Genomic DNA, 17,229 nt, shown 5'->3' on the forward strand with positions numbered 1-17,229 from the left:
AAGAGATATATGGTTTCAGAGAGCTCCGCTGCCTTGTCACGGCACTTCCCCTTATTATGAAACTGTGACGTTATTCGACCTTGTTCGGAAGCAGCGACGACGGAATCAGCCCCCAAATAAATCATCTGGGGACCCTCCTATTGGGTCCCGACCCACAGGTTGAGAACCACTGATTTACTTTAGGTAAAAACAACAAAAGGTTTAAATGTTTAAATAATATGGAGATACAAGGTTTTCAGCCCCGACAGCGACGATAAGTGTCTGTCTGGTATCAGATCAGATCAAATCAAATGTTTATTTATAAAGCACATTGTTTGCCAGAGACAGACCATGAAGTGCTGAACAACAACATCAAAAAACAATAAGTGACATAAAAGTAGCAACTGACTGGCTGACTGACTGACTGTACTGACTGGCTGACTGACTGACTGTACTGACTGGCTGACTGACTGACTGTACTGACTGGCTGACTGACTGACCCTACTGACTGGCTGACTGACTGGCTGGCTGACTGACTGACCCTACTTACTGACTGGCTGACTGACTGACCCTACTGACTGACTGACCCTACTGACTGGCTGACTGACTGGCTGGCTGACTGACTGACCCTACTGACTGGCTGACTGACTGACCCTACTGACTGGCTGACTGACTGGCTGGCTGACTGACTGACCCTACTTACTGACTGGCTGACTGACTGACCCTACTGACTGACTGACCCTACTGACTGGCTGGCTGACTGACTGACCCTACTGACTGGCTGACTGACTGACCCTACTGACTGGCTGACTGACTGACCCTACTGACTGGCTGACTGACTGGCTGGCTGACTGACTGACCCTACTGACTGGCTGACTGACTGACTGACTGCCTGACCCTACTGACTGACTGACTGACTGCCTGCCTGCCTGACTGCCTGACTGACTGCCTGCCTGCCTGCCTGCCTGCCTGACTGACTGACTGCCTGAGTTCTTGTCAGGTGACTCAGGTCCCTGTCAGCCAAGACTGAGTGATCCAGCACGCATCATGCACATTGCACACCTCTCCATCTACCCACACACACACCCATACCCCCCTACCCCGACACACACACGCACGCACACCCACATGCGCACGCGCGCACACGCATGCACACGCACACACACACACACACACACACACACACACACACACACACACACACGTTTCACTTTGACAAATAATGCAGGAGAAGAACGGGCCGTTCCAGCAGCACTGAGCGCGTATAGATCGGAGGAAATTGGATTTGATAGGAAAAAAAGTATGAGGATAGCATTTACTGCACCTGTGTGTGTGTGTGTGTGTGTGTGTGTGTGTGTGTGTGCATGCGTGCGTTTGTAAGAAGCACTCCATTTCTCTTTTACTTTTAAGTAAAAGTACTCAACTACTCATACTCTGTTACAAGCAAAAGGCCTGTATTCAAGACATAAGTAAAAGTACATGAATATTGTACTGCAGAAGTACAGAACTACTGATGTTACTTTGCACCACTGTGTGTCAGTGGTGTAAAGCAAATCATTTTGAGGATTTAAAATGTCCACTTTTCCATACTTACTTACTTTTACTCCACTACAATTATTTGCAAACTTTAGTTACTAGTTACTTTGTAAATTGTGATTCCCACATTAACCACCTCAGCCCTATATATTTTGGCAATTTGAAAATAGCCGATTTACAAGCTCACAATGCGTCTTGATGAGATGCATGTGAGCTTGTTGATCTGCTATTTTTAAAAGAATTTGAAAACTTGTGAAAGTGGATATTCTGCACCATAAGTAGGCTACTTTTGGTACGTTAAAGGGACACTTCACCCCTTTTGCAACCAGATCTTATTTTAATGATGTTTGGGAGTCAAGAAACACTTACCTGGGGTTTTTATGTGGGTAATATGTGTTTTTAGATATTTTAGTATTTCCAGGAAGGAAGTGAGCCCTGCAGTGTCCATGATGTCATGGACACTGGGCTCACTTCCTTCCTGGACTACAATTACTATAATGCTTTGGTGCACTGCTCCTCCTTGTGAGACTTTGTGTCCACGACATCATAGACACTTGGAAATACTAAAATATCTAAATACACATATTACCCACATAAAAACACCAGGAAAGTGTGTCTTGTCTCCCAAACATCATTAAAATAAGATCTGGTTGCAAAAGTACTCAAGGATTTTTTTAATCCAGACTTTTACTTCTACATTGCAGTATTGATATACTTTTACTTTAGTAAAAAACAAAACAAATGTGAGTAGTTTTCCCACCACTGCTTTGTGTGTTATAAGGAGAAGTATGAAGAGTGTTGAGTAGACTGTTTTTGTGTGGATCTGCCAAACGGTGCAGCTCGTCTCAATGGCTCATGAATGTTTAATGGCAACTAAAAATATCTGTTCCCTCACAACACTCTGTGTGGTTGTCTGTGGCGTTTTAAAATAATACACAACACTCTCACATACTGAATGTGTGGTTGTCTGTGGCGTTTTAGCCTATCAAGACCCGAGACCAGATTCTACAAATGTCTTCTAAATCCTGACAGTTTTCTGAAAAGCCTATGTTTCTATATCAGTGGTGGATAATATCTGTATTTCCCCCATCTGAAAGTATGTTGTTCCAGGGACCCGCCAGAAGCAAAGATTTGAGAAAAAAAAACGTTCGCTCTGAAATAATATATATTCATTCATTCATTTAAAAAAAATAACAGATCTACAAGCTCGTAGTGCAGCACTCTGTGCCGTGCTATGAGCTTGTAGATCTGCTATTTTTCAACAGCTAAAGTTTAAAATAATGGTTAAAGTTGTTAAAAGCTATAAGGGGACACAGATGCATCCTCAGGTCTAAATCGGTTAAAGAAATTATACACAACACTCATGTGTGGCATTTTAAAGTATATACACAACAATCATTAGGAACAAGTCGCCAATACTTTTCTTTCCGTAATCCTTTTAGCCTAAATGTCTGACTGTACAATATGACGTTTACATTTCTGACTAATAAAGTATTCAATCAATCAACGAGACTCTCGTGTCTGCTGTTGTACTGTACGTCATTTCCACATTTTGAACTTGCATGAAGTGTACCGCCCGGGACTCGAACCCTGGTCTCCCGGGCAAACCACAGTGCAACCCAGATTCGGCACAAAAAAGGGACTAAATTCATTTCGGTCCTATGTCACAAACGCCCTACCAACTGTCATTAAGACATGCAAATCCCTTGACTCCTTCAAAACCGCTCTCATTCAGAACTGGCCCCCGTAAAATCTGAATCCCCCACCCACCCCTTTTCCCCCTCACTATTTCCCCCCTTTTTTACCTCCTTTATGATGATTTCCTGTTTTTGGCGTAGTGTATATTTGTACGCCTCTAAATGTTATAATGAATTGAAAACGGTTGTAAACAAGTGTAATGCTTTATGGCGTTGTCCACTCACAGTTAACAGTTTTTGTATTGAGTTGTGCTTGAAATGTACTGTAATTCTGCAAACTGTTAATAAATACTTCAATCAAAATGAATCAAGCACGGGAGGAACACTATAGAGCCAAATACCTTATCCACTTGCCTAAAGGAAAAAAGGGGAGATATCAAAGAGAGAAAAACAGGTGCGCTTTTTCTGGAAACTGCCCTTGGTTTAAGGCAGTGGGTGCTCAGGGTTTTAGTCTGCTCGGAAGAAGAAGGCTGTTTGCCGAAACGCGTCAGCGTTCTCAAATAAACATGATACATTACATTGCATCTGAGCCAGTCTTGCATCTTTTCTATTTTTCAGGCTTTGAGCCTCTCGGCTACACAAGGACCAAAGTGACTCTACGCCTAACATCCATAATAATACATAATAATAACACACATAATGAGATATCTGTCCAGCTCCAAGAAAGATCATCATAACACTACACATAATGAGAGTGTCTGGACACCAAATCATAACATTCATTTACTTATATGTGAATCCCTAACCCTGAGTTTAGTCACGAATGCAGCATTTTCCCCCGGATGAGAAATATGAGAAAGAAAATACAGTGTGTGATTTCGACCGCTTCACTTTGTTTTGAAGTTTGCCTGTTTTACTATAGAACAAGTCATGAGGACCATCATCAATCGATGTAAGACAAGTGAACAACAGCACATAGGACAGGTTCTGTCCCAACCTGGGAGGGTACTGCAAGCGGGTCCCCAAAAAATAGGCAAAAGACCATCATCATTCTAATTATAATATAACTTTATAACAAATATGTATCGTCTCTGTCGGGTGGAAGAAACCTCATTTCGTCCAAAACCTTTAGGATTCAAATTGAAAAGTTGCAGATCAGCTACATTCAAATTGTTATGCTTTTCTGTGAAGCGTTTGTTGTTTCTTGTTCCCATAAGTATAGGACTTATGAACAAGCAGGCGCCATCTCAGTTGTGATGCCTCTTGGAACTATGACTGGTAGCCTTTTGTTAGCATTGTTTCGTTTATTATGTACTGTACGTGTGATCTGTTTGTTTGTGTATGTGTCTTTTGTATCCTGATGACTGCTTGGCACAAAACACATTTCCGAAAGGACAAATAAAGTATCTATCCATATATCTATCTAAGTTGTAGTTTGATCAGGTAGGGGTGTTAATCCCCCCTCCCCCCAAAAACAAATAAACAAACAAACAAACATTGGGAGAACAGGTTTCTTCCTGACAGCGACGATGGACCAACCCGTCCCCTCTTAACCACTGGGTGGACTCTTCAGGAGTATATGTTATGGGCCCACCCGTCCCCTCTTAACCACTGGGTGGGGCGTGGACTCTTCAGGAGATGAGGTTGGGAACCGCCGTGGTCTTACCTGCGGACTTGGGCGTGAACTTGTCTCTGTTGGCGGCGCACACCGCCAGCAGCCTGTAGCCCAGGTCCAGGTCGTAGCCCTGCTGAGCGGACACCCGGCTCACCACCTGAATGAGGACGACAGAGGGCCATGATCCATAATCAATACTTAATAATAGATTCAACAAAACTACTTCTAAATCCTGACAGTTTTCTGAAAAACGAATCAGCGGTGCTAAAACTTTTTCATGTCAAGGACCGCCAAATATTTTCTATAATTTGGCCACCGACCACCATCTGCAGAAGCAAAGATGTGACTTAAAAACTTGTGCTGTGAAAGAATATATCTTCAATGATTTGTACACATTTTCACGATACGGCGGCATATACATCCATCCATACATATAGATATATATCTTATATATCTGCTATTTTTCTTTTTTTTTTATATATATTTTTTATCCCACGATTTTGTAACCCATTTTTCACCCCTGTGCCAATCATCTACTGTGATCCTGGGCTCTACACACCCTCCGCCAGCCTGGGGAGAGCAACGGACTTAACTCATGCTCCCTTCATGCCTGAGTGTCCAAGTTGCTCCTTTACACCTGACAGGGAGGAGTTTCCTTGGTTGGACGTAGTGCGTGGAAGGAACACGTTATTCCAACCAGTTCCTTTCCCCTCCATCAGGCGCCCCGGCTGGCCAGGGGGGGGGCAGTTTAGAGACCAGGATTACTGCATGTTTTTGTGAGGGTACCTACTATTTTTCAATAGCTAAAGTATAAAATAATGGTTCATTCATGTGGTTAAACGCTAAAGTGACACAGGTCTTAATAGCTATAAGAGGCAGTTTGTCTGAACCTATTTCATGTCAACGACGCACACATTTACACACACCTGAAAATGTTTTGTGCAAGGGCCCCCCGCCGCCAAAAAAAGAGAACCTGTTCAATGTGTTCGTGTTTAAAGAAAAAGCTACAATATTCAAAACATTATTCAAAACTTTTCAAAATGCAGATTTACAGACTCGCAGCTTACATCTGCTACTTTGAAAGGTTCATGAAATACTACCACTGTGCCACAGTATAACAGCATGGCAGAGTGGGTGAGCCAGCGACTGTGTGTCCTATACTAAATCAGTATGGTACAGTACAGTTTTATACGGGGTACTACTGCTACTGGCACTTTTAATTTAGTAACAAAATGCATCTGCATCCTGGCCCTCGTTTGTGTTTTAATTTTGGCAAATCATTTTGTTCTCAGCAGGAATCCAAACTCTCTCAGAGGCACAAAATAAACTCACAGCATGGAGCTGTATTCACGTATCGTTGCTGACGAGGCTGACTAACTTTGGTTTTCTTCTTTTTGTTCCCTAAATTAATTCCCTACTTGATCACACTACTAAAGCGTCACACAAAAGTGTCAAAAATAGCAGCTCTATTTATTATGGAGAGAATTAAATTCAGCTTTAGAGGTCAGGTTGAATGAAGTCTTCACAGATAGATGGATTACTCATGTCTCTACCATAAGACCTGATTTTGTTTACATTCAGTTAAATCTGTTTAACCTGTAGAAGCAGATGCACCTATTTGAGGTACGTATGTATTATGATCATCAATAGAGAAGAGAGGCAGATAATGATATCTCCCCTTGTGTGTATTGTACGTATATTGTCTTGTATTGTTTTTGTTGTATGTATTGTAAAATTCAATAAAAAGTTAATTGAAAAAAATAAAATAAAACTAGAATTCGGGTCACAGGTCTCCACCAGGCCAGGTCAGGTTGTGGCCTCCTGGTGGTGCTATAATAGGCCAAGGTGAAAAGGGTGCAATTTGTTCTTACACCATTAATGGCAATTTTGGGTCACAGGCTAAAAAGTTTGTGAAACACTGTCATACAACACTGTATATACATATATATATATATATATATATATATATATATATATATATCATTTATTTATCTAGAAAAGGGCCAATGAGGGAGGGTTTTACTTTCTCGAGCAGCACTGTGAAATATTCATCTAGTTGGATGAATAATGGATGCTAAGAAAACAAGTAAGCACAGCACTGAAGTTATCTTAATCCTGTCTGTGTCTAAACGCTGCTGATCTTTTCAGCCGCTGAGAAGCAGCGATATTGAGCTGCCAGTTTACGCCTCCGACCTTTAACACAGACATCACACACGCACACACACACACACACACACACACACACACACACACACACACACACACACACACACACACACACACACACACACACACACACACACACACACACACACACACACACACACACACACACACACACACACACACACACACACACACACACACACACACACACACACACACACACACACACACACACACACAGACTCGAGGTTATGCCTAATATGTAATTTATGCCAGTGGTGGAAAAAAGTACACAGTTTAATTTTTTATTTTATTATCATCATACCGTCATGTATGTATAGAAATACTCAAGTAAAAGTCCTGTATTCGACATTTACCAACATTTAAGCAACTCATTACTGTATGTGGAATTTCCCATTTCAGACGTTTTCACAGTGTGTCACACAGCGAGCTATTTTCAAATAGCTGAAGTAAATATAAGGGGTATGTATGTTTTGTAATCTAATCTAATCTAACTATAAATGCACCACGTCTCTGTAATCCACGTAACTCAAGAACCGTTCGCACCACCGACTTCAAATTTGACACACACGTTCCACACCACCACAGGGAGTGCAGAAACGTCCCCAAAAAGGCCTTTGCCCGGGCTCTGGACCGGGCCCCTGCCCCCAGGATCCATATATAGAGCTGGCCTGTTTTGACATTATTCTGACGCATGCACGCACGCACGGGCGCACGCACAGGCGCACGCACGGACGGACGGACGGACGGAGTGCAAAACATACTCTCTCCCCATGCCTTCGGCCTGGTGGAGACAATAATTGTAGTGGATTAAAAGTACATTTTCTACTGAGATGTCGTGGAGTAGAAGTAAAAGTATTGAAAATAAACTTAGGTAGTCAGTCGTTTCGTTTACATGTATGTTTGATTAAAAATTTAAAAAGAAAATAAACTAGGTAAATATTGTACTACTATGGTACTCTGTTGCATTGGTCCTCAAAGAATTTATCCATTTATGCGTTTGTGTCCATGCAGGCGTCAAACCGACTCTCACACCAAGTGAAATAAAGATGGACGCTAAGTGAAAGATAAACAACAGAGCTCGGGAGGTGAGACGAGGAGTTAGATCCTTATTATAGGTGGAAAACCTCTTTGCTTCATCTGCCAAGTGCCAACAGATGTGTGTCCAAAAAACACAACAAGGTCAAAGTGGGTGCCTCTTAGGCATGTTTGCACACGCACACGCACGCACACACACACACACACACACACACACACACACACACACACACACACACACACACACACACACACACACACACACACACACACACACACACACACACACACACACCCATCTCTGCCACAGAGAGGCGATAAGGCTATTAGTAGTAAAACAAGAGATCTTATCCTCGCTGTCGCCCGAGGAAACCTTGTATGTCCAATTAAATCGTTACTTTTCAGACAATGGGAAAAAGAGCCTGCAAAAATTTGCAGATCTTGCGGCAATTTTGTATTTTGTGTGACACTATAGAATAACGAAGTATGGCATTAATAAGTGGTGGAAAGTAACTAAGTACATTTACTCAAGTTCTGTACTTTTTACTTTACTGAAGTACATACATCTCAGAGGCAAATATTGTACTTTTTTACTCCACTGTAAGTCTTAACTTTAGTTAACTAATAACTAAAACGTACATTACCAACCCTATACCTGTGTACTGTACTGTACTGTACTAACTTGTGACATGGAGATACGAGGTTTATCAGCCGACGGGGACGACGTGAGGCGTCGCGTCGTACTAAAAGTGGGACTTCAAAGACGTGACGCTTCTAATAGCGTTATAGGATACTTTGAACGAGAGCAGCCTGTCAAGATCCTCTCTGGAGCCTCGTCTGTCTGTCTGCCAAAGAACCTGCACGCTCACACGGAAGAAGCAAAGAAACACGAGGAAAAAGCATTTCCCGGGACGAAGTTAAGTGAATCTGTTTCACTTACCGACCCACTCCGGCATCTGACAAGACTGACATCTTTCTGACAGTCAGTCAAATCATGTCCGTGTCAATCTTTTTTTTTATATATATATAAACGGCAGGCAGCCCAACCACAGGTTTAGATTCAACAGGGATTGAACAGTTTAAGCTCCCGTTTTTCGGCATCATAATCCCCCTCCGAGAACACATAATTCAGGGCCCTGTATTTTAGTCTCGTAATAAAATGCCATGGTTGGCGGGTCAGTGGGACTTTCATATCCTGAGCTTGTTTATACATGTTTTTTTTGTTTTGTTTGTTCTTTTAAGAGAAACAAAACCAGTTCACCGTGTCCCCTATACTGCTTTGAACATTGTGATATCACTTGTAGGGCACGCACGCACACGCAGGCACGCTCGCTCGCTCAAGGGCCATGTTATGGCTGTTAGAATAAAATGGTAAATGGTTCATTGGAAGACTGTATATCAAGTGCTTTACAAACAATGCAATATATTCACACACCGTGCCAAGGTTTGAATAATTATGATTACAGAACATACATTAACCACTTCAGCCCTATACGGAATATACTTCAGCTTGTAGATCTTGTTGCAGTATTGATAGTTGTACTTAAGTATTACATGTGAGTAGGCTACACTATTTCCACCACTGAGCAAAACATCTGTGCCACGCACGCACGCACGCACGCACGCACGCACACACACACACACACACACACACACACACACACACACACACACACACACACACACACACACACACACACACACACACACACACACACACACACACACACACACACACACACACACACACACACACACACACACACACACACACACACACACACACACACACACACAGCTGAATGGTGCGTATATGAATAAAAAGGTTTGCTCGCTGTAGGAATCTGCTGCTAAAAATACTCCAGAATAAAAATGTCACTACACTGACGTCTCTCGCACTACGCTGCGATCCGTCGCTCGCTCGCTGTGCATGAGGAGGTCTGTGTGTGTGTGTGTGTGTGTGTGTGTGTGTGTGTGTGTGTGTGTGTGTGTGTGCGTCTGGGAGGCAGACAGAGTTATCAGGTGAAACAGTGACAGCTCAGACTGCACATACTTATTTTATAGGAGTCAGAAGGAGAAGCTTTTACAACTACAACAAAAGTCACATTTTTAGCTAGTTTTACTTTACTCGAGTATTTCCATGTTCTTGTTATGCTTGATACAATTGTACTTATTCCCCTCCAGCCAATACATTTCAGAGGCACATCATGTACTTTTTACTACTACACTGCAATTACTTTACAAGCTTTAAGAAAGCCCCTCTATAATGTCACTATTTGTCGTATGAAAAAGCACATATTTTTGAAGTGGTTAAGCAAATCCCCGTCACCCTGTGTGTGTCATAGTTAAATCCTGCCTAGCCTGGGGTCCACCTATACTTTCTATGGCATAGGCAGCTCCCGGCAGGATCCGCCAGGAGAATTTAGACACAGCTGCGCGACATGAGACTAATTAATTTAAGCGACAGAGAGAGAGAGGAGTGTGTGTGTGTGTGTACGTGTGTGCGTGTGCGCGTAAATTTAACAAAGGTGCAGGCGATCAGAAATCAGCAGAGAGTGATCGGCGTTTGCACTACTCTATGCCGTATTGAAGTGGACTCGGTCCCAGACTTTTTCTTTCTCCCTGGAAATAAAAACGTCTGGGTTTCCGAGGCTAAATCCTGCCAAACCCAACTTGATATCATATCAGGAACCTTGTGGGCTGCTTTATATTCAGAGAAATGTTCTCTAAAGATATCAGAGTCAGCCTTGAAGAGAAAAAAATAAAAAAAATAAAAGAAACACTCACATTGCTAAAAACCTGGAATACAGATAACCGCATTCAATTGAGAATTCCATTAACCCATTTAGACTGAAGACGATTCTACAAATACCTTCTAAATCCTGACAGTTTTCTGAAAAACCATATGTTTCTACTGTATGTCAGTGGTTCTCAAACTATTTAATGTCAAGGACCCCCAGAATGATCAGAAAATATGTTGTTCCAGGGTCCCCTCCAGAAGCAAAGATTTGAGTTGAAAACGTTCGCTCTGAAAAAATATATATTCAAAGATGTGCGCCACAGTTTCGCAACTGTTCAAAAATAGCAGATCTACAAGCTTGTAGCACGGCACTCGGTGTCGCGTTATGAGCTTGTAGATCTGCTATTTTCAACAGCTAAAGTTGCTTAAAAACATGATGCTTAAAATACCAAAAGGGGTTCCCGCCCAAAAAGGGTTAAACATAACCAACTGAGCTAATTTAATGATGATGACACAATTTATTTGGCAAGTACTGTAGAAATGTGTTTTTTTTCTTGCACTGCTTCTGTAATTCTTCTGATAAGAATTCAAGCGTGCATTTTGTTTCCCTGAGACTTGATTAAAGACTTATCTGATGAGAAACAGCCGTGCTAAGAGGCAGCTCAGTGGGGGGGTCCCCATTGTATGGTTCTGTATCCACATTAAAGGATCATTCAGTGATCCAGGAAGTAAGTGAGCCCAATGTCCATGACATCAGAGACACTGGGCTGTGGCTCACTAAAATCTAAAATATCTAAAACCACATATTGCACACATAAAGACCCCCAGGAAACTGTTCTAAAACTTCTAAACGTCATTAATAAAATATTTTTTTGTTGCAAAAAGGGTGAAGTTTAAAAGTATCAATACTGTAGAAATGCTCGTTACAAGAATAAAGAATGTACTTGAGTAAAATTGCAAAAGTATTGATACCAAAATGTACTTAAAGTGCCAAGTAGCCTATACTATAATATTGTTCAAAATGTCCCGTTTTACAAGTTCAAAATGGATACAAACAAAATCTTTTGAAAATAGCGGATCTACAAGCTCACAATGCGTCACATCACGGTGTAAAAGTAAAGACAGTAAAGTACAAATGTTTCAGTGAATGGTGGTTCGGGCATCTGGTTAGGAGGCTGTGAGACGAGGACAAAACGTCTTTTCAATTCAAAGATGAAAATGTGGCGATAAAACACCTGCGGTTGTAATTAGCCTGCTTTGATGTGTTGTGTTGCAGGTGTGTTTCACAGCATTCAGAGTGTGTGTGTGTGTGTGTGTGTGTGTGTGTGTGTGTGTGTGTGTGTGTGTGTGACTGTGACTGTGTGTCTGCGCACGTGTGCGTGTGTGTGTGTACACCTGCCTGTGTAGTAGTCATTTGATTAATAGACATGGCCAGGACAACATTTCCAGTAGCGGAAAAAGTACTCCAATTCTTTTACTTAAGTAAATGTGTCAATAATGCAATAGAGTCTGCATTCTGGAGTCTGGAATTCAAAGTGTACTTGAGTAAATGTACAAATGTATTGGCATCAAAATGTACTTAAATTGTCATCAGTACTTAATCAGTACTTAAAGTACTGATTATGCAGAATGTCCCACTTCCAAGTTTAAAATGTATGAAAGTCTTTTGCATGTGTTGCTTGCGTGTGTGCAATGTGCATTGCTTGGTGCGTGCATGCGTGTGTGGCTTGTGTGCGCATGTGCACGTGTGTGTGTGTGTGTTGTGCGCGTGTGTCAGACAGGCACACAGTGAAGAGAGTCGCAGCGGGCAGGTTGCTAGGACTTTAACCTCTGTCAGCGCCCCCTAATGGCCGCCCTAACGCAGTGGTTCCCAAAGTGGGGTCCGGGGGTCCCCAGCTAAATGATAATTAGGAACCAAATGGACCCTTATGTGTCTGTAACTCTGAGTGTACAAATGGAACCAAAAGGACCCGTTTAGATTTTACAATATACTGTAAATTGGGGGTCCCAGAGATAGAAATGCCATTACATGGGGGTCCGTAGCCTAATGCATGTCAAACTGGGGTTGCTTGAAATTAAACGGGTTGAGAATCTCTGCTAGAGCCGTAATAGTCTTCTCTCATGGGGGGTCCCTGGCATATCATTTCAAATGGGGGTCCGCGGGCTAATTAGTGTCAATTTGGGGGTCCTTGACATGAAAAGAAAGATTGAGAACCAACCACTGGCCTAACGTGTGTGCGTGTGTGCTGTGCATGTGTCAGCGCTTCCTAACAGCCCTCAGCAGCTGCTCCAGTGCTCAGCCGTGTCACATCACATCTGACAACGGCCAGCCTGCTCCTGTTCTCAGCTGGGAAAGTCCTAACCACATGAGCCCAAGCAAGCCCATCCCCTCCCTGTTCTGACTGACCTACTATAGGCTAGCATCTGGTGAAAAGAACTGGTGAACCTTTTGGCAAAAACTAAAGAAGCATAGACCGCTGGGGTGACCCCTCCAGTGGTTTTCAAACCATTTTCATATCAAGCACCATTATTTTTTCGGCATTTGAGCCACGGACCGCCGTCTGATGAGATTTAGCCTTGCAGACCCAAGGCTAAAGAATATTTTGTTTTCGTTGGATAGGATTTTGTCCACAATGTGAGACAACAGGCAAACCTTGATCAAAATAACAATTTGTTCTACATTTTCAAATTACGTAATGCAGATGTTTAACAATAATTTAACCTTTATACCTTTTACTGTATAGAGTTAAAGATCTAAAAGGTAAATTTGGTTACAAACTTTAGCTGGGGACCACCTGGAACCCCCTCAAGGACCATTGGTTGAAAAAGCACACAAAAGCAGTACTTTGTACTTGGTTACTTTCCACCACTTCACTCTTCCCCTTCACTTTTCAATTGATGCTAGCGACGGACCGACCAAGACAATGGCTACCATTGCAAACACAATCAGTCGTGTCTTTTATCTATTGGACCTGTATTTCTCGACCACAAATGTTAAGAATGTGATTGTTGTGCACGTTATATTACACCTGGTATCCTAGTTTATTCAGGCACTAATACGCTGTTCTCTCTCTCTCTCATTCTATCTATGTGATTGTCTATTACCTTGTGAGGTCGCACTGCATAAGAACATGCAGTTCAAGTCTAAATGTGTACCGGTAATTGTACATTTCCATTTGCAAGACACCTTTGACTGACTGTGTCTCGATGCAAATGTAGGCTTATGACAAACGTAGGGCTTCCATGTGTTTTCATTTCTTTTAAAACTAGTCTGCACTTTGAGGTTCATTTCACACATTTTCTTAGCAGACCGGCGGCTCATGGAGTTTGGCCTCCAAAGTGGACACATCACCCACAAGTTAACATGAGATAAAGCCAGTGTGTTTGTTTTAATTACTGTTTTGCTCAGGTCTGAAGTGCCTAAAAAAAAGAAGAAAGGAACCCATAATTGTTGTTTGTGTGTGTGTGCGTGTGTGTGTGTGTGTGTGTGTGCGTGTGTGCGTGTGTGTTTGTGTGTGTGTGTGTGTGTGTGTGTGTGTGTGTGTGTGTGTGTGTGTGTGTGTGTGTGTGTGTGTGTGTGTGTGTGTGTGTGTGTGTGTGTGCGTGCGTGCGTGCATACCGTCAGACATCCCATGAGGCTTTGCTCGAAAGGTCTCTGGAAGGCCCGCGGATCTCCACACCAGTCCAGTAGCTCTGTGGCCGCCGTCTGGAAGTTGGCGGGGTTTTGTAAGTGCTGCACGGAAACAAAACAACAACAAGCAGGCAGTTAGAACGTGAACGTGAAGGGAAAGAAACAACAACAAGCAGGCAGTTAGAACGTGAACGTGAAGGGAAAGACCTCTCTTCTCCCTCACGTCTATACCCATCGCTGTCTCTCCTCCTTCAACCCTCATCATCGCATCATAGAACTCACTGCTTCTCAAAGGCAAGGCCCCTGTTCCACCAGAAGAACTTTGGTTCTAGGACTGGTTCCTTTTCCACCAGAAGAACTTTGGTTCTGGTTCCGTTTCTACATTCTTGGAACCTTAGTGCTTTCACGGAAGGCGTCAGCCTTTCTGTGGCCAAATACATATCCATCCATCCATCCATCCTCGACCGATTATCCGGAATCGGGTTGCGGGGGTAACAGTTCCCTCTCCTGAGCAACATTATCCACTTCTCCCTTCATGGGGATCCTCCACATGAAAACGTTTGAGCGCCATTGCTGCCTCTAGTCTCTACTCTAGTCTTAATTAAACAGGCTCTGCTCGTCTGGCTTTGGCTGCAGTGCACAAAATAACACCCTTGGTCCTCCTGGCAGCTGTCTGCATGTCATCCAATCTCTCTATCTCTCTCTCTCTCTCCGCTCCCAGTCGGTGAAACTGAGACCAACTTAAAAGTGTTTATTCTTCTTCTCATCTGGGACTGAAAAGCGACTTGTTTCGTATGACTCTATACTCTCTATTGCCTTTAGGGGGCAGCAGAGCTGAGGGTTTTGAATGGGGAGCTTTATTTGGTGCACATTGGAGCCCGACTTATGAGTCATTGTAAAGACCAAACCACACCAAAGGGTCGGGTCAGGACAAAACAGGTTTTTAACGTCAACCACACCAAAGGGTCGGGTCAGGACAAAACAGGTTTTTAACGTCAACCACACCAATGCAACTCAATGAGCTTGTAGATCTGCTATTTTAGAAAAATCGTGAAAATGTGGCGCATATATTTTCTTTCAGAGTGAACGTTTTTAACTAAAATCTTTGTTTCTGGGGGGAGGTCCCCGGAAGGAACAACATATCTTCAGATGGGGGTCGGCGGCCAAATACATATAATTCTGGGGCTCCTTGACATGAAATAGTTTGAGCACCACTGAACTGAACTGTCAGCTCTCAAAACTTTTCGCGGCGAGGTCGCCGCGATAAGGATAGATATTATATAGGCTATCTCAATTTGTCGGCCCCTATAGCTGACAGCAGAAAGTTTGAGGTAAAGCCAGAAGAGTGATATGAGAATCCATAAAGTGGCTTCATTGTCGTATACCGGCCTTGGCGGCGGAATAAATCAGACCTGAAGACACACGTAGCGGGAGGGAGCTGTCTGGAACACCTCAACTTACTCACCTCTCTCTCTTTCTCTCTCTCTCTCTCTCTCTCTGTCTCTCTCTCTCTCTCTGCAGCGCTCACTCAGCAGTGCACCAGACACAGCCTGACAATCTCGACACTGACTGAGGACAGCAGAAATATGGAAACCTGGTGGTGGAGTCACGGAGAGGAGAGGGTCGCAAAGCTGAGACAGTCCCTTTGTCGTGTGTGTGAGTGTGTTTGTCTGTGTGTGTGTGAGAGAGAGAGAGAGAGGGGTGCGGGGGTGTCGAGGACGACAGAGGACAGAGAGAGACGACGAGGTGACAGAGGGAAGGAGAGAGAGCCAGTGATGAGGCACACACACACACACACACACACACACACACACACACACACACACACACACACACACACACACACACACACACGCACACACACACACACACACACACACACACACACACACACACACACACACACACACAAAAGGAAGCCAGCCGTCTGACAAACTTCAAAGCGTGTTTTTTGCCCTCGCCGGCAGAGCTGATGGGTTTGTCCTCGTTTAGCCCTGGACAGGGCCAAGCTGCTTTTCACGATACCTGCCTGTCTGTCTGTCTGTCTCTATCCACACCAGAAACACTGTTCAACCTGCATGATCCAACACAGCTCTGTCTGTCTGTCTGTCCACACACCAGAAACGGGTGCACTGCATATCAGATGGAAACACACTCATTCTTCCAAAAATCTCTTCATGCCGCCATGCAGAAACCTAACCGCACGCAGAATAGAAGCCACGGGTGAGACTTAACCGGCCACGTATGTGGGACTATTGGTACGTAACGTCAGACTAAAGTATATGCCCCCCACAATACACCGTTCACTTGGTCTGCATGTAATAGAGCTCTGTGTCTTCCAAACCTAAAACAACACTGCCTCCTCTCACTGCATCTACTCAGGTCAGAGTCAGACAGACTGCGTTCAGTATGGACGTTGGCTCTATGCACAAGCAGCCATATTGGGAAGAAGTTGGGCCTCTTCTTTACATCCTTGGGCGGGAACCCCTTTTGGTGCATTGTGTTATGCTTTAGCTATTGAAAAATAGCAGATCTACAAGCTCATGTCATAGCGCGCCACCGAGTGGCGCGCTACGAGATTGTAGGTCTGCTATTTTTGAAAAATCAAAGAACGACTGACATAGAAACAGCTTTTTCAGAAAACTGTCAGGATGTAGAAAACATTTTTTGTATCTGATTTCAGGTCAGTGTTAAGTGTTAACCAAAATGATGCTCACTGAAAACACTCTTGTTACACCACGTGGGTCATTCAAAGTGTGGTCCAGGGACCCTCATGGTTCCTTCAGGGGGTTCCACAAAAATAGAGCCTATTATACACCTGATTTGATGTGTTTTTAACGCAGCTGGCCTCCGTATTTTGGGGCGT

At 43.3% G+C, this 17,229-nt stretch overlaps 1 protein-coding gene across 1 annotated transcript in view; it reads right to left on the bottom strand.

Annotated features, from left to right (window-relative positions):
• The window catches only part of LOC308328538 (zinc finger MIZ domain-containing protein 1-like), a 146,578-nt gene that overhangs the window by 50,241 nt on the left and 79,108 nt on the right, over window positions 1-17,229 (bottom strand). The window contains 2 exon segments of the mRNA XM_080782431.1: window positions 4,819-4,924; window positions 14,352-14,465. Coding sequence (XP_080638557.1) covers window positions 4,819-4,924; window positions 14,352-14,465 — 220 coding nt within the window.

Source organism: Protomyctophum bolini (assembly GCF_963924005.1).
Source record: "Protomyctophum bolini genome assembly, chromosome: 14".
Lineage (NCBI taxonomy): Eukaryota > Metazoa > Chordata > Actinopteri > Myctophiformes > Myctophidae > Protomyctophum > Protomyctophum bolini.